Source organism: Anomaloglossus baeobatrachus, chromosome 7, assembly GCF_048569485.1.
Source record: "Anomaloglossus baeobatrachus isolate aAnoBae1 chromosome 7, aAnoBae1.hap1, whole genome shotgun sequence".
In the NCBI taxonomy this organism is placed as follows: domain Eukaryota; kingdom Metazoa; phylum Chordata; class Amphibia; order Anura; family Aromobatidae; genus Anomaloglossus; species Anomaloglossus baeobatrachus.
Window position 1 is genome coordinate 295,669,748 of NC_134359.1, and position 11,529 is coordinate 295,681,276.

At 49.8% G+C, this 11,529-nt stretch overlaps 1 protein-coding gene across 2 annotated transcripts; it reads right to left on the reverse strand.

Moving 5' to 3' along the window:
• Positions 1-477: 477 nt before the first annotated feature.
• Positions 478-9,063, reverse strand: LOC142246464 (nmrA-like family domain-containing protein 1). 2 transcript variants are annotated; one of them, XM_075319522.1, is made up of 5 exons: positions 8,931-9,063; positions 4,619-4,848; positions 4,234-4,483; positions 2,699-2,889; positions 478-2,493 (listed from the first exon to the last, which is right to left on the reverse strand). In XM_075319522.1, exons 1-5 carry the CDS (start codon positions 8,968-8,970, stop codon positions 2,314-2,316), a joined length of 891 nt encoding a protein of 296 aa, XP_075175637.1. In that variant the 5' UTR covers positions 8,971-9,063; the 3' UTR covers positions 478-2,313. The 2 variants fall into 2 exon arrangements, with proteins under 2 accessions (XP_075175637.1, XP_075175636.1); XM_075319521.1 differs by having other exon boundaries at positions 4,610-4,848; positions 8,931-9,062.
• Between the last annotated feature and the right edge of the window lie 2,466 nt (positions 9,064-11,529).

Consider the following 11,529-nt stretch of genomic DNA (forward strand, 5'->3'; position numbering starts at 1 on the left):
AGGGGGAGGGGAGCAACTTGTACGTCTTTATGGGATTTCAAGATGTTCAGACTTTGAAATATAGATGTGGATTACAGGGTGACATCTGATTGCATTCCAGGCTAAAATCTCTGTCTAATCTGCTGCAATTTTTTCCAGAAAGATCAATCCAACTGCTGTGTCTGGAAAGGGCAGGGGCTCCGCTTCCATGTGTGGTAAGCACGAGCGTGATGCCCCCTGCTGAGGAGAAGACGGCAAAGGTAAGATTACAATCAATTTACATAATAGGATTGGTTGGCACTTCGGAAAAAAAAAATGGATTTAGGGCTACAGTTTGGGCACTCGGCCTGTAAAAGGTTCGCCATGACTGCTCTATACTGACCTGTCAGTCACTAGGTGGCGCTGCACATTTAGCTCTTTTTAGATAACCAACTGCTGATATTACTATTTACAGACTGCCACCTAGTGGTAAAAACAAGCAACTGCAATATTTACAGCTTTAAAATTTTAATTTTTTTTTCATTTATTTTACTCCCTAATATAGCACCCTCATATCCACAGCACATTACAGACATCATTACTGTCCCCATTGGGACACATAGTGTAAATTCCCTATCAGTATATGGTTGGAGTGTGGCAGGACAGTGGAGGAAACCCACGCAAACCCCAGGACAACTTAGAAAGTCCTTGTAGATGTCGTCCTTTGAACCCCGAACCACAACGCTACAAATCGACCACTGAGTCATCGTGCTGCCTACTAATGACATTATCTGTGGCCAATAAATGTGGATTCCCTTCCCATCCCCCGCTTCATTACCAGTCCATGTTCCCCAGGAATCCAACAGGGGCATAAATGTAGGAGATTGTAGTCACACCAGGGCCCTGAATATCAGGAATACAACATGGCACATAGTAGTCGGGGTCCTACTTATAGATTTTGTCCCCAGAGCTCCAGTTATTTCTGTCTTCCCTAACAATTGGCCCCATTGATAGTGATGATCTGTCCCTATGATAAGTCATCAGATCGGTAGGGGTCTGACACTCGGGACCACCACTGACCTAATGTTTTCTGCTCTGACGACAGCTGAATGAAAACATCACAGCTTTGTTCCATCATTGCTTGCAAACTTCACAACTGTCCCAAATTTGGGAAGCTGCCCCTGAAGGGTGGGGGGGGGGCCCGTCTACAGCTGTATTTGTGTTCTCAGGACACAGATAAAGTGGGATATAATGTGAAGAGGAAACCATCAGACCCTGAGTCCACTGTTCAGTACATGTGGTGAGTGTGTATACACACTGAGGGCATCATACTATATGGGGGCTGTTGTGGGATCATACAGTGGGGGGGCTGTAAGGGCATAATACTGTGTGTGGCTGGCTGTAGAGGCATTAAAAGATTGTGTGGGGGACTATAGGGATGAAATACTGTGTGGCGTTGTCGTTGGGCCTCATTCTGCGGCCTTTGGGGTATCATAAGATGTGTAAGGGCATTATACTGTGTGAGGGAGGTTGAGGGGCACCATAATGTGTGGGGGAGTCTGTGGGGGCATTATACTATGTGGGCATTATACTGTGTGAGGGAGGTTGAGGGGCACCATAATGTGTGGGGGCATTATACTATGTGGGCATTATACTGTGTGAGGGAGGTTGAGGGGCACCATAATGTGTGGGGGAGTCTGTGGGGGCATTATACTATGCGGGCATCATACTGTGTGAGGAGACTGTTGGGGCATCATACAGTGTGGGGGAGGTTGAGGGGCACCATAATGTGTGGGGGAGATGTGGGGTCATCTTACTGAGTGTGGGAGGCTTTTGGGGCTTCATAATATGTGGGAAGGTTGTGGAAGCATCATACTGTGTGGGGGAGGCTGTGGGGGACATCATACTATGGAAGGACCATGGGTATCATACTGTGTAGGGAGATTGTGGGGACATCATACTGTGGAGGGACTATGGGCATCATACTGTGTGAGGGGCTGTGGGGGACATAATACTTTGTGGGGTAGTTGTTTGGGCATCAAACTGTGTGAGTGGGGGGCTGTGGGAGAAATCATACAGTGGAGGGGGGCACTATAGGGGATCCTCAAGCTTCATTTGATGTGTTTTAATAGACAGATTTCACAGTAATAAACCAGAGAACCACCAGATTTAACAGAAGTAAAGTAGCAGCCAATCAGGTTACAACTTTCACTTTCCACAGACCGTCTCAGAAATGAGAGCTGGATTCTGATTGGTTGCTATGGTCACAATGCTTTTCTTGTCTCCGTGCACATATTTTTATAAAGCAGCCGCCATGTTTTTCAGTCTTTTCTCCGCCACATGTTATAAATGACTTCACAAGTCCTTAAACGCCTCCTTGTTCTCCTCCATCCATGACTGGAAGCTCTGGGCCTTGGGGTTGAACTTCTTGGTGGGCTCCATGTACTGGTCGGGCTTCATGATTAGGAAGCGGAACATGTTGGCCATTGCTGCGGATTCGGGAGAGCCGAGCTTCTCGTAGGCTTCAGGGGTGATCTGCAGGTTAAATAAAGAAATGCACTTTAATAGGACACCACACCACAGGCCTTAGTGTGGCTGAAAATAATCTATTGCTCTCTGGTATCAGCCATTTTAGACAGAAGAGATTGTATTGCGGCCTGAGAGCTAACTAGAATTCAGCAGAATTGTAAACGCAGCTCTGATAAGCGTGATCCACCCCCGGAGAGGCCTCTGATCTTACCTTGGCGTCTTTGATGTCCTTGCCGGTGACTCTGGACATTATGGCCGCATACTGCTCCACCGTCAGCTTCTCCGTGCTGAGACCGATGTTCTTTCCTACGTATTCTGATGGAGACTTCAGGATGGTGACCACCACGCCGCCCAAGTCTCTGACGGACATCCCATCCAGGAGCACATCACCCATCGGGATGGCTGGAAAGAGAGAAAGTCGTGAAACTGGAGCCTAATGATCGTATGTGATGTAAGTCCAGGATGTGAGAATTGATGCAACTGTAACAAAACCTCAGCTGTGGGATGCTGCGTCTGTGCCAAGTTTCAGCTCTACATGTAAACAAGAATTTTTTTCAGGCTCCCCATAAAATCATAAAGGGGGGAGAAGGACTAAAACTACACGATTCATCAGCGTCTTTTGACGCACAGTGGATGGAGTACTCTTGAAATCATATTCTCCCTGATTTTTTTCAGTGGAGCCTGAGGCTTTTAGCTTTTGCTGCTGCCTACAATGATGCAGGTTGTGAGTTTGAATCCCAGTGATATGAAATGTCAAGAAAAGAGAAGAATTAAATGGGAAATGTCGTTCATAAATTCAGGTTCTGGGGAAGAAGAGCTACAGAGAAGTGAAGATGGCAGGACAGAAGACATAACAGAGTGAGCCCAGGGGGCAGCTCTTTCAAATCGGGACAGTCCCATTGTATCCAGGACAATTGTCGTCATCAACGCTGCAACCAATCGCTGACCCCAGACATACACTGCACGAGCCGCTGAGCTCAGTGATTGCCTGTAGCAGGTGAATATCGCTACAGCCAAACATAGACTGAGGCAGCGATGGAAAGAAAGCGTTTCTCACACCTAATTGCTAGTTAGCCAAGATGCAGACACTCTTTCTGCTGGGCTGCACTCCCTTTTATCAGGCTGCTGCATCTGTGTGTCCAAACTTTACTGAAAGCAGGAACCTTATATGCGTTTTGTCAGTTTGGCATGGACCCAGCAGCGGTACTGGACCTGGGGAGCGTGAGTAATACTCAGTTTATTATTTTCCATATCACTAAACCTGTGGGCAATAAAAAAAACAAAAATCTAAAAGACTCCTTTAAGTCTATTAAGTAGAAATATCAGCCATGTTGGTTGTCACCCAATGTACCTTTACAAGAAAACTTTGCCATAAATATCCATTTTTTTCTACCTGGTGTAAATGCCGCCGTTCTCCTGAATCTGGCAATGTCTTTCTTTTGTTCCTGCTCCTCTCTGTTCTTGAGTTATGGTCGCTTCTTCTCTGTATACAAATCTTGATATAGTTTGACATGTAGGCGTGGTCATCAGCTCAGAGGGTGTGTTCTTGATGATCACACCCACTTGGCTAACAAGACTAGATTTATATTCAGGGAACTTTGGCCCATATCTCAGGAATGGAGAGGAGTTGGAACAAACAAAAAACCGGTGCCGGATTCAGGAGAACAGCGGCAATTACACCAGATCAAAAAAAACAAAAAAAAACAAATATGGCAGATCATGTAAAAGACAGAACGTTTCTTGTACCTAGTGAGTAGCCATCCCCGTCCTTGTTCTTCTGGGGCTTGTAGAAGGTCAGCAGATTCTCGTAGTAACTGGGAAGCCGCACGCTGGTCATGGGGACCCCGATCTCACGGAAATATTCCTCAATTTCACCTTTCCCATCAAAGTGCAGCACCTCCAGCTTTCCCTCCGTCAGTTTCTTCACGTTCGCCAGGCCACTGAAGACCACAATCTCCAGGGCGAGACGCTTGGAGATATCTGCAATCAGTTTACCCTGGAGGAAAAAAAAAAGATTGCGTTATCAGGATCCAGAGCAGAGCTCAGCATACAGCAGTCCTTACATGAACCAGGAGGCTCAGGATGAGCACCACATCATTCTATCTCTCCATGGGGTCGTTACCTGTCTGACCTCCTTCTCTTTGCTGAAATGCTCCCAAACGTTGGTGACCAGGAACGCCCCATACGCTCCGCTCAGTGCGGCCTCCAGGCTCTTCTCATCGTCCAGATCCGCGGACACGACCTCCGCTCCGGCCTCCTTTAGCTTCGCAGCTGCCGGTTTGCTGGTGTCTCGAGTCACTGCCCTGACCTCAAAGGTGCCATCATCCAGGAGAGCGGCAGCGACCGACCCACCCTGAGCTCCTGGAGAGAGAAAGGACAAGACATGGCGGACATCAGCACCGCAGCCAAACTCACCACCCAGGAGTCCAAGATATTCACCAGCCGTCCCAATCTAGCGGGGACAACACTGATCACCAAGATGGACACCAGAGGGCACTTCAGGAATGAAAATGGTTCTCGGAGTGACTTTATTTTCACCTTATTCATTAATTATTTTTGAAAACAGCCCGGGTGGACCGGTGGTTTTCTCAGGAGGGGCAGGACTCCTAGCCAGAGATTATGGCAACTCTGCATCTGGAATTACCAGACTCCAAAGGAGATGAGAGGTGCTGCTGAGGAGATTTGTGACGCCCCTGGGCTATCGGGTCGTCACAGGGTATTGCACAATCTGCCCTCCCGTGCAGTATCCACCTACTTCTTGGTTTTGGGTCCCTAACCAAATGGTGTTGTCTACATCAGCTAATCAAACCCTAGATACACTCTACACCACACCCACCAAACACACCAGTGGATGGCTTGAGTGGAATAGAGTCGCCCACCTGGGGGGTTGGAGAAGGGAGGTCAGGAGTGTCAGTGGTAGAGAGTCGGGTCTGAGAAGTGAGTGACAGAATGGTCAGGAGCTGGGCTCCTGGGAAACAATCTAGGTAGCAGACGGTGGTCTGGGCCTAGAGGAGCTGGACCCCCGGTCACAGGGGATCGTGGCAAGGGGCATGGATCTGTCGAGGAGGACAGCTGGTGGCCTTGCACCATTACCGGGCCGGGACCAAGGCACGACAGGGTACATGGACCCAAAGTCGAGGAGTAGCTTCAGGCAACCCGATAATTTACGGTGTCTTCAAGAACCGTTCCCACCTGCTCCAAAAATCGGGGCATTAGCGCCATGAGGGGGATAGGACTTTTCCAATTCAAAATGGTCTAGGAAATCCCAAGCGTGAACACTCAGAGCAAGCTCCCAAACTTAGCCATAGTAGGGAGCGGGACCCGGCAAGTTCCACACTACCGGGACCAACAGAGAAGTAAATTAGTGCCAAGAGGCAGGTCACGGATCACCAGGCAGCACCATTGGGGCTGGGACCCGAACTAACCTCCCCTCAGCGGCAGCAGTGTCCAGAGACTTGTTTGACCAGTTATCGGTGTCAGCTTAATGGACTGAGTGAATACCACAGTGACCCCCTTGCATCCAACGGCACTCCCCCACCAAAACCGAGCCCTGGGGTATTCCCCCTACCCGTGGAGGGGTCTAACGCCTGGCTGCCCCATTCCATCATCCCCGGGTACTCCCAACTGAAGCGGTGGTACTCCTAATTACCACATACCACGGGTGGCGTCACAAACTCTATAAAATCCCTTGTAAATACCGCCCTTCATCTGAGTGGCCGCACGACCCCCGGAGACCCTCGAGCCACTGAACCCGGATCAGAGCAGCCCGGCTGCTGGCACGGGGGCGGCCCAGACTATTGTAGAAGGAAGGGTCAATTATTGATTTATGAAATAAAAATTAAAAAAAAAAAAAATCAGTTACACTATAATAAAATATTACCTGTATGTTTATGGTTAAAGTTTTGCAATAATTTTTTACAATTTGTCACTGAAATTTAGAAAACATTTTTTATTAGAGACCTCTTCAAGTGAGTTTAAAGGGGTTGTCCACTACTTTTACATTGATGGCCTATCCTTAGGAGACGTCATCAATGTCTGATCGGTCGGGGTCCGACACCCCGCCCCCCTGCCGATCGGCTGTTATCTGTGCCAGAGCTGTCCCGTCAACTGATAACAGCCGCGGCTGGTCCTGCACATCTGCCTTCCAATCAAATACTACACCAGTCTATATAAAGTGCAGGACAAAAGGAGTCTACAGCAGCAGTGCTATTGTCGCGGGCTACGCTCGGGTACGGGGCTGCTGCTGCTCGGTGGCTCGAGCGGTGGGCCGGACCTGGGGACTCTAGCAGCGCTCCTCGCCCCCAAGTGAGAAGGGGTGTTGAGTGGTTATGGGGAGATAGTTCGTGACGCCACCCACGGGTCGTGGTGATAGTGGACACCACCACTGCTCGTGACGGGGATTCCCGGGAACGATGGCGGGGAGCAGCCCCGTTGGTGTTGGTCCCCCCTCCATGGGTAGGGGTTGGTGATCCCAGTAGTGGTACGGGGAGGCAGTAGGGTCGGGATGCAGGGTTGCAGGGCAGCGCGGCGCGGCATGGCACTGTTGTACTCACTCAGGCACAGATTCACAGAGTCTCTGGTAAACCAAACGGCTGGATGGACGGGTCCCGCAGCCGGCTGCAATGTCTTTGCTCTCCCCGGACAGGTGATGGTGGCTGTCTTTTCCTGCACCTGTGTATGCATGTGTTGACTCCGATGGTTTCCCACTGGTAGTCCGCTCCCCGGCGTGTATGTACCGAAGGAGCCCGTTTTGCCCGCAGGCGCTGGCTCTTCGATCTCTAGCCTATGGCGGTGGCTTTTTATCCTCACTGTGTGGACGGTTGCCTTCTGTCGTGTCTTGGGTGTGAGGGAACCCCTCAGGTCCCGGTCACTATCCGATTTGACCGTTGTCGGCGGCTCTTAGCCTGGTCGGGGTCTGATGGCCCTGCCTTTGTGCTTGGTACAGATCTGCTCCCTGGCTCTGTACCGGCGGGCCACCGCCCCTCCCTGCTCATACGGTTCTGCTGACTTGCACCACCTCCTGCAGACGGCCACCACCGTCTGCCGACCTTGCTGACAGTGCCTGGGCTCCGACCCAGACACTCACAGTTTCTCTCCTTCACTACTTGAACTCCAAAACTCAACTTACTGCTTTTTCCCCGCCTCCAGGCCTGTGAACTCCTCAGTGGGTGGGGCCAACAGCCTGGCTCCGCCCTACCTGGTGTGGACATCAGACCCTGGAGGGTGGCAACAAGGATTGTTTGACTGTTGTTGCCTAACTAGGGGAGAGGGTGTGTGTGATGTGTGTGACTACCTGGCTAGTCCAGGGCACCACACTATGTTTGCGTAAGAACTGCATGAATGTGTGTGTGTTGCTGAGGTGCGTGTGTGTTGCTGAGGTGCGTGTGTGTTGCTGAGGTGCGTGTGTGTTGCTGAGGTGCGTGCGTGTTGCTGAGGTGCGTGCGTGTTGCTGAGGCGCGTGCGTGTTGCTGAGGCGCGTGCGTGTTGCTGAGGCGCGTGCGTGTTGCTGAGGCGCACGCGTGTTGCTGAGGCGCACGCGTGTTGCTGAGGCGCACGCGTGTTGCTGAGGCGCACGCGTGTTGCTGAGGCGCACGCGTGTTGCTGAGGCGCACGCGTGTTGCTGAGGCGCATGCGTGTGTGTGTGTAGCTGAGGGGTGTGTGTGTGTAGCTGAGATGTGTGTAGCTAAAGGTGTGTGTAGCTGAGGGGGGGGTGTGTAATATACACACACACACTATGGTTGGGTCTGTGGAGCATCATACAGTGTGGTGGGGACTGCAGGGGCATTCGTCTATATAGGGGCATGTAAAAGTTTGAGCACCCCGGTCAAAATGACTGAGGCTATGTCCACACGTTGCTTTTTACCTGTTGTTTTTGCCATTTGGGTTTTGCCCTGCAAAGCTGAGTTTTTGACCAAAGTTCTGCCACAAAAAGGCTGCAGTTTGAACTGCATAGTGCGGACAAGAAACCCAAATTCCCATAGACTTTGCTTGAAAAGCAGAACACAACCATTTTGCTATTAAACGCTGCAGTTGAAAAAGCAGCAAAAAAAGCAACATGCGGACATAGCCTTATTGTGAACAGTTAAGCAAGTTGAAGAAATGATCTCTAAAAGGTATAAGGGTAAAGATGACGCATTTCCAGTGTATTTTAAGCAAAAAAATAATTTTCATCTTTTACATTTTAAAAATTAACAAAAAAGGAAAATGGGCCAATGCAAACGTTTGGGCGCCCTGCATGGTTAGTATCTAGTAGCACCCCCTTTGGCAAGGATCACAGCTTGTAAACGCTTTTTGTAGCAACAAAGAGTCTTTCAATTCTTGTTTGAGGGATTTTCCTTCCTTCTTCCTTGGAGACGTCTCCAGTTCTGTGAATGTCCTAATTTCTATCGCTACCTGCAGGGAAAGTCTCCCCAAACTTCAGCCCTTCCCCTCCCTGCACTCACCTGTGGCTCCAAACACTACAATCACTTTCTTGTCAGCCATGGCCACTGCTGTAGACTGGAGGGTTCCTGCAGGTATACAGCCCGGCCCAGTGTAGAGAGGGTTATATACTGAAGCCCCGGACCCTCCCCGCCCCTGGGCTGCGGCCAAGTGTTATTATGACTCAGCTGCTCACAATAGACAACCAGGAGGGCGGGGACCCTCAGAAAGTCAGCCCCTAGGCTACTTTCACACATCAGTTTTTTTCCATCAGGCACAATCCGGAAAAAAACAGATAAAACGGATCCGGTGCCAGATCCGTTTTATCCCCATTGATTTGTATTAGCGCCAGATTGTCCATGATGGCATTGTGTTGCATCCAGCTTTTGCCGGATCCGGCGGCCGGATGGAACGTCTCTTGTAAAGTTTTTTTGTCTCTGACAAAAAACCGCATCCGGCGTGATTTACAATGGAAGCCTATGTACGCCGGATCCGGCGCGATACAGCATGATTTACAATGGAAGCCTATGTACGCCGGATCCGGTGCGATACAGCATGATTTACAATGGAAGCCTATGTACGCCGGATCCGGCGTGATACAGCGTGATTTACAATAGAAGCCTATGTACGCCGGATCCGACATGATACAGCGTGATTTACAATGGAAGCCTATGTACGCCGGATCCGGCGCGATACAGCATAATTTACAATGGAAGCCTATGTACGCCGGATCCGGTGCGATACAGCATGATTTACAATGGAAGCCTATGTACGCCGGATCCGGCGTGATACAGCGTGATTTACAATAGAAGCCTATGTACGCCGGATCCGACATGATACAGCGTGATTTACAATAGAAGCCTATGTACACTGGATGTGGCACGATACAACATGATTTACAATGGAAGCCTATGTACGCCGGATCCGGCATGATACAGCGTGATTTACAATAGAAGCCTATGTACACTGGATGTGGCATGATACAGCGTGATTTACAATGGAAGCCTATGAACGCTGGATGTGGCGCGATACAGCGTGATTTACAATGGAAGCCTATGTACGCTGGATGTGGCGCGATACAGCGTGATTTACAATGGAAGCCTATGTACGCTGGATCCGGCGCGATACAGCGTGATTTACAATGGAAGCCTATGTACGCTGGATCCGGCGCGATACAGCGTGATTTACAATGGAAGCCTATGTACGCCAGATCCGGCGCGATACAGCGTGATTTACAATGGAAGCCTATGTACACCGGATCCGGCGCGATACAGCATGATTTACAATGGAAGCCTATGAACGCTGGATCCGGCGTGATACAGCGTGATTTACAATAGAAGCCTATGTACGCCGGATCCGGCGCGATACAGCATGATTTACAATGGAAGCCTATGTACGCCGGATCCGGTGCGATACAGCATGATTTACAATGGAAGCCTATGTACGCCGGATCCGGCGTGATACAGCGTGATTTACAATAGAAGCCTATGTACACCGGATCCGACATGATACAGCGTGATTTACAATGGAAGCCTATGAACGCTGGATCCGGTGCGATACAGCATGATTTACAATGGAAGCCTATGTACACTGGATCCGACATGATACAGCGTGATTTACAATGGAAGCCTATGTACACCGGATCCGACATGATACAGCGTGATTTACAATGGAAGCCTATGTACGCTGGATCCGGTGCGATACAGCATGATTTACAATGGAAGCCTATGTACACTGGATCCGGCGTGATACAGCATGATTTACAATGGAAGCCTATGTACGCCGGATCCGGTGCGATACAGCATGATTTACAATGGAAGCCTATGTACGCCGGATCCGGCGTGATACAGCGTGATTTACAATAGAAGCCTATGTACGCCGGATCCGACATGATACAGCGTGATTTACAATGGAAGCCTATGTACGCCGGATCCGGCGCGATACAGCATGATTTACAATGGAAGCCTATGTACGCCGGATCCGGTGCGATACAGCATGATTTACAATGGAAGCCTATGTACGCCGGATCCGGCGTGATACAGCGTGATTTACAATAGAAGCCTATGTACGCCGGATCCGACATGATACAGCGTGATTTACAATGGAAGCCTATGTACGCCGGATCCGGCGCGATACAGCATGATTTACAATGGAAGCCTATGTACGCCGGATCCGGTGCGATACAGCATGATTTACAATGGAAGCCTATGTACGCCGGATCCGACATGATACAGCGTGATTTACAATAGAAGCCTATGTACACTGGATGTGGCACGATACAACATGATTTACAATGGAAGCCTATGTACGCCGGATCCGGTGCGATACAGCATGATTTACAATAGAAGCCTATGTACACTGGATGTGGCACGATACAACATGATTTACAATGGAAGCCTATGTACGCCGGATCCGGCATGATACAGCGTGATTTACAATGGAAGCCTATGAACGCCGGATGTGGCGCGATACAGCGTGATTTACAATGGAAGCCTATGTACGCCGGATCCGGCGCGATACAGCGTGATTTACAATGGAAGCCTATGTACGCTGGATCCGGCGCGATACAGCGTGATTTACAATGGAAGCCTATGTACGCTGGATCCGGCGCGATACAGCGTG